At 48.7% G+C, this 4,069-nt stretch overlaps 1 protein-coding gene across 2 annotated transcripts; it reads left to right on the forward strand.

Moving 5' to 3' along the window:
- Positions 1-351: 351 nt before the first annotated feature.
- Positions 352-2,512, forward strand: LOC135369271 (uncharacterized). 2 transcript variants are annotated; one of them, XM_064602878.1, is made up of 4 exons: positions 352-1,322; positions 1,859-2,007; positions 2,087-2,150; positions 2,225-2,512. In XM_064602878.1, the coding sequence occupies exons 1-2, from the start codon at positions 770-772 to the stop codon at positions 1,882-1,884; spliced, it is 579 nt and encodes a 192-aa protein (XP_064458948.1). In that variant the 5' UTR covers positions 352-769; the 3' UTR covers positions 1,885-2,007; positions 2,087-2,150; positions 2,225-2,512. The 2 variants fall into 2 exon arrangements, 1 of the variants encoding a protein (XP_064458948.1); XR_010415041.1 differs by having other exon boundaries at positions 352-2,007; positions 2,230-2,512.
- Positions 2,513-4,069: the final 1,557 nt, after the last annotated feature.

Genomic DNA, 4,069 nt, shown 5'->3' on the forward strand with positions numbered 1-4,069 from the left:
ACGCTGATATTCGTGCTTGGGTTGGTTCCTGTTCCTCCGGCCAGCGTTCCAAGATCTCCCGCCATACGTCCGCCCCTCTTGGCCGCTTTGCTCTCCCTGACGCACGCTTCGATCACGTCCACCTCTACCTTGTAGGCCCATTACCGTCATTTTCCGGCCACCGGTACATTTAGACAGCCGTCGACCGTTTTTACCCGCTGGCCGGAAGCCGTGCCCATCCCTGATTCCACAGCAGCCACCGTGGCAGACACCTTCTTCTCCACCTGGGTTGCACGGTTTGGAGTGCCCTCACGTGTTACCACTGACCGGGGCCCTCAATTTGAGGCCGACAGCTCAAGGCCGCCCTCATGGCGCACGAAAATCCAACCCGCTGGGCATCTCTGCTTTCATCGTCCTGCTCGGCATTCGCGCCACCCTGAAGACTGACATCGGTTGGAGCTCTGCCGAACTTGTCTACCGCGCTGCGCTACGGCTCCCAACCGATTTCTTTTGCCACTCCGAACCCTCTACCACCAGCCACAGCCCCTACCTAGAAAACCTCCAGCATTTAGTCATTTCTTAAGAAAATGAAAATAACATAATGGCCGCATTATGAAGAGAAGACAACATACGGTCGCGTTCAACGTCGATGCCGACAACGGGATATACGACAAAAAGCGCCGAAAGAGCGATCAGTTTAAAAGTAGAAGAGGAAGCTAGAAAACAGTAGGAGAAAGAAGAAGAAGAAGAAGAAGAAATCAGAAATCTAGAACAGCCACAAGAAACGACGATGGCGACAGAGCACGACTTAGTCATCGGCGGGAACCTCGCAAGACGGGAAAGCGCCAGCAGCGACAGGACGTTGCCGGCGGCGGAAGGCAACGAGGAGGTTCCCGCCGTCGCCGCAACTGTTCCACGACAGAAGGTCGCGGCGCACACAAAACGCTTGGAACGATACAACGAATGGGAAGACTTGGACGTTCCACCACCCCGAGAGAAACCGGCACGTGAAACACCATACTTCATGCATGTTGCTCGGCAGGTCATGTCCATCCCATGTTACCTCTTCTTAGGCAACATATCAACCTTCGTCATTCTCATCATCACGTCCCACATCGCCAAGCACTGGCTCACGCCCGTGGGGTCCGGCACAACTAGCGGCCTAGAATATGCGACGCCCCTGATCATTGAAGCCATCCGGGAACACAGGACGTGCAACAACACGCGATGTGGAGCTATGGGCCACGCATTCATGTACACTCTCAACGATTCCATCTCGCCCTGTACCAGCGTCTGGGATCATGCGTGCACCGGATGGATCAAGACGCCCGAACCTGTGTACCGTAAGGTCATCCCAACAAACCATAAAAAGCCCATGGACGTCCTCATCTGGTCCAGACGTCCTCGTCCAATTTAAACATCATTAGGACATCCATAGGTAGTGTCACAAGGGCTGTCAATTGTATGACATCCAGAGGATTGTATTTTGACATTCTGCTCTGGACGTAATGTGGTTCTAAGGTGGGGGTGAGTGTCACTTCAGTGGAATTAGATATGCATGATGCTAGGCACGTGCCCGATACAAGATTTTTCAGGTTAAATGGACAAAAATTATTGTGTACAGCTATTTTTGTGTCTTGGGCCGCGATGGCTGCATGCCAACACGAACTCCCGCGTCCTTACCCGTTCATCATGCCACCAGCCAGCGCTGTTTGTCGCGCATGCGCAGTTTTGTGTTTTGTTCGGTTCGCTTTGGCTGTAACGGACGTTTCTCATCGCCGTGAGTGGTACGCATGATCTCGAGCGTATTATTGTTCCGCTAAGTCTGCAGCTATTAGAGGGTTTGTACTGTCGTTCCCAGTTTATGCTGTCGTTCTAGCAACCCGTCTGAGAAAGAGCCCGTAGAGGGAAATGTTTCTACCAACCCCCGAGCAGACCAGTCAGGCTCGTTTGAAATGTCAAGTGAGGACGCGGCCCTGGATCTGAAGCCAAAATCTCTCTTCGCCATCAGGATTTTTGTCGTGTCAGGTGTGTAATCAATATAACTGTGAAATAATATGTTCGGCTGTGCCATGCATTGTCATTGTGGATTTCACTCCATTTGCAGTCAATCTGAACAACGACAGGGAGACGGAACGCAAGACGAAACCGTGAGCGACTTTGTGCAGACGGTGTGTATATGTCTTGACACCTACTGCACATGGCTATGCTGTCATCGTGTTTTCTGAAAAGATATTTCTTGCAGATTAGGCGTGTATGGCGCAACGTGCACCAGGAAGAAAGACGCAAGCATTGTGTTCAATGTGGCGGAGACTCATGCACGTCATAACAAGATTTGCAAATGCTTTGAGAAAGACAAGTTGGACCGGAAGTGAGAATCTATGTGCTTTTTTTTCCGTTGTTGTTCATCGTCCAATCACTGCGAATTTTGTGCCTGCGTGAGACGAATGCTTAGGTGTGTTGATGATGAATGGGGATGGTTTGAGAGGTACGGACTTGTGAGTGGTGAATAAAGTGATTTCTTGCTGCTATATCTACTGTTTCGCGTGGGTTTTTGCGGGTTCTCATCTCCTCCAGACACGAGCGGCTTACTTCGCAGAACATTTCAGAAAGCATGTAGACACCGACGGGGAGGGGAGTTGAATAGCTTGCCGTTGCTTGACACACAGCAGCATTTTCATAACCAGCATCAATGCAACTATTGTGCCACATCATCATCAAGGCAGCCCTCATGTTGGCATCAGCATCAGAGCGGCTCTAGTGTTAGTATCATCCTGAACAGCTCTGTTAACATTAGTATCAGAGCAGCTCCACGTGTTAACATGAGCATCAAGACAGTGTCCCCAATCACATCAAACCTGATATCACTCGTCAATAGGGAACACACCTATAAACGTGTGTTACGACGGCAGTGCCTCTGCTACTCTGGTTACATGCTATGTAGTACAATGTGGCTTAACGTTGTTCTCTTCACAACCTGTATATTTTTGTCTCCATTCTTCTAAAAATGCTTATAAACCCATCATATGTTGATGATGATGATGATTCGGGTTTTTATGGCGCATGAGCAAGTAAGGCCGTAATGCGCCAATACTGTGATATATGATTTCTTTACCAGTTAAAAGATAACGATCAATTTAAAACTGATATAAACATAAAAATATATGTGAATTCAGATATTTCTTAGGTATCCAGTGTCCCCTAAAAACTTGTAAACTCTGCTAAAACTTACAAGCGGCTCATCGCCCAGCAAAAGGGCTGGGTGAAGAGGAATTCTATACCGGTAGAACTCGGAAAAATGAGTTTGGCGATGATGTTCCTGGAGAGGGCAGTTGATGAGAATGTGAAGAATAGACAACAGCTCAGCACAGTGCACACACTGAGGTGGGTCCCTCTGGAGAATTAAAAACCCATGTGTGAGAAATGTGTGGCCGATACGCAAACGAGACATGACTACTTCATAAAGCCTCTCTTTGGAAACTCCTGCAGGCTTACCTACATACATTGCACTTGATCAAATGTATAATTTATTATTTGTCTGTGTGTCCCAGTCATGTTGCCATTTTAAGTTAATTGCTCTACGCAAGGCAGACCTCAGATCCTGTGCTGGTACGTCAAAGGAGGTTATGTCACCTGAGAGTGCGTCGGTAGCCGCTGTGTCCGCGAGCTCGTTACCGGGTATCCCGACGTGGCTGAGCACCCAGCAAAGTGTGAAGGAAAGACCTCTGTTTATTATGCGGCTAGACAGGTGTTTTGCTCGCAGAACGAGCAGGTTTTTTGGTGGCTGCAGGCTACATATAGCCTGCAGGCAACTAAGCGAATCAGTGTACACAACTGATGACCTGATGGAAAGTCGTAGTATACGATTAAGTGCCAAGATTATGCCATAGACTTCTGCGGTGAAAATGGAAGCTGTGTTTGGCAATCGGTGCGATCTGCAAGATGTGTCTGTAATCATTGCACACGAGACACCGGTGTCCGTTCTGGAACCATCTGTGTAAAATGCGACGTGGTCCCCAAAACCTTCTTTTATGAACAGAAACTCTTGCAAGAGTACGGCTGTGGGGGTTTCGTGTTTCTTGTACTGCAA

Source organism: Ornithodoros turicata, chromosome 9 (assembly GCF_037126465.1).
Source record: "Ornithodoros turicata isolate Travis chromosome 9, ASM3712646v1, whole genome shotgun sequence".
Lineage (NCBI taxonomy): Eukaryota > Metazoa > Arthropoda > Arachnida > Ixodida > Argasidae > Ornithodoros > Ornithodoros turicata.

Coding starts and splice junctions, on each gene's coding strand:
- LOC135369271 (XM_064602878.1), top strand. CDS start 770: ATGGCGACAGAGCACGACTTAGTCATCGGCGGGAACCTCGCAAGACGG. Junction 1,323..1,858: donor GACGCCCGAACCTGTGTACC/GTAAGGTCATCC, acceptor CTGTCGTTCTAG/CAACCCGTCTGAGAAAGAGC.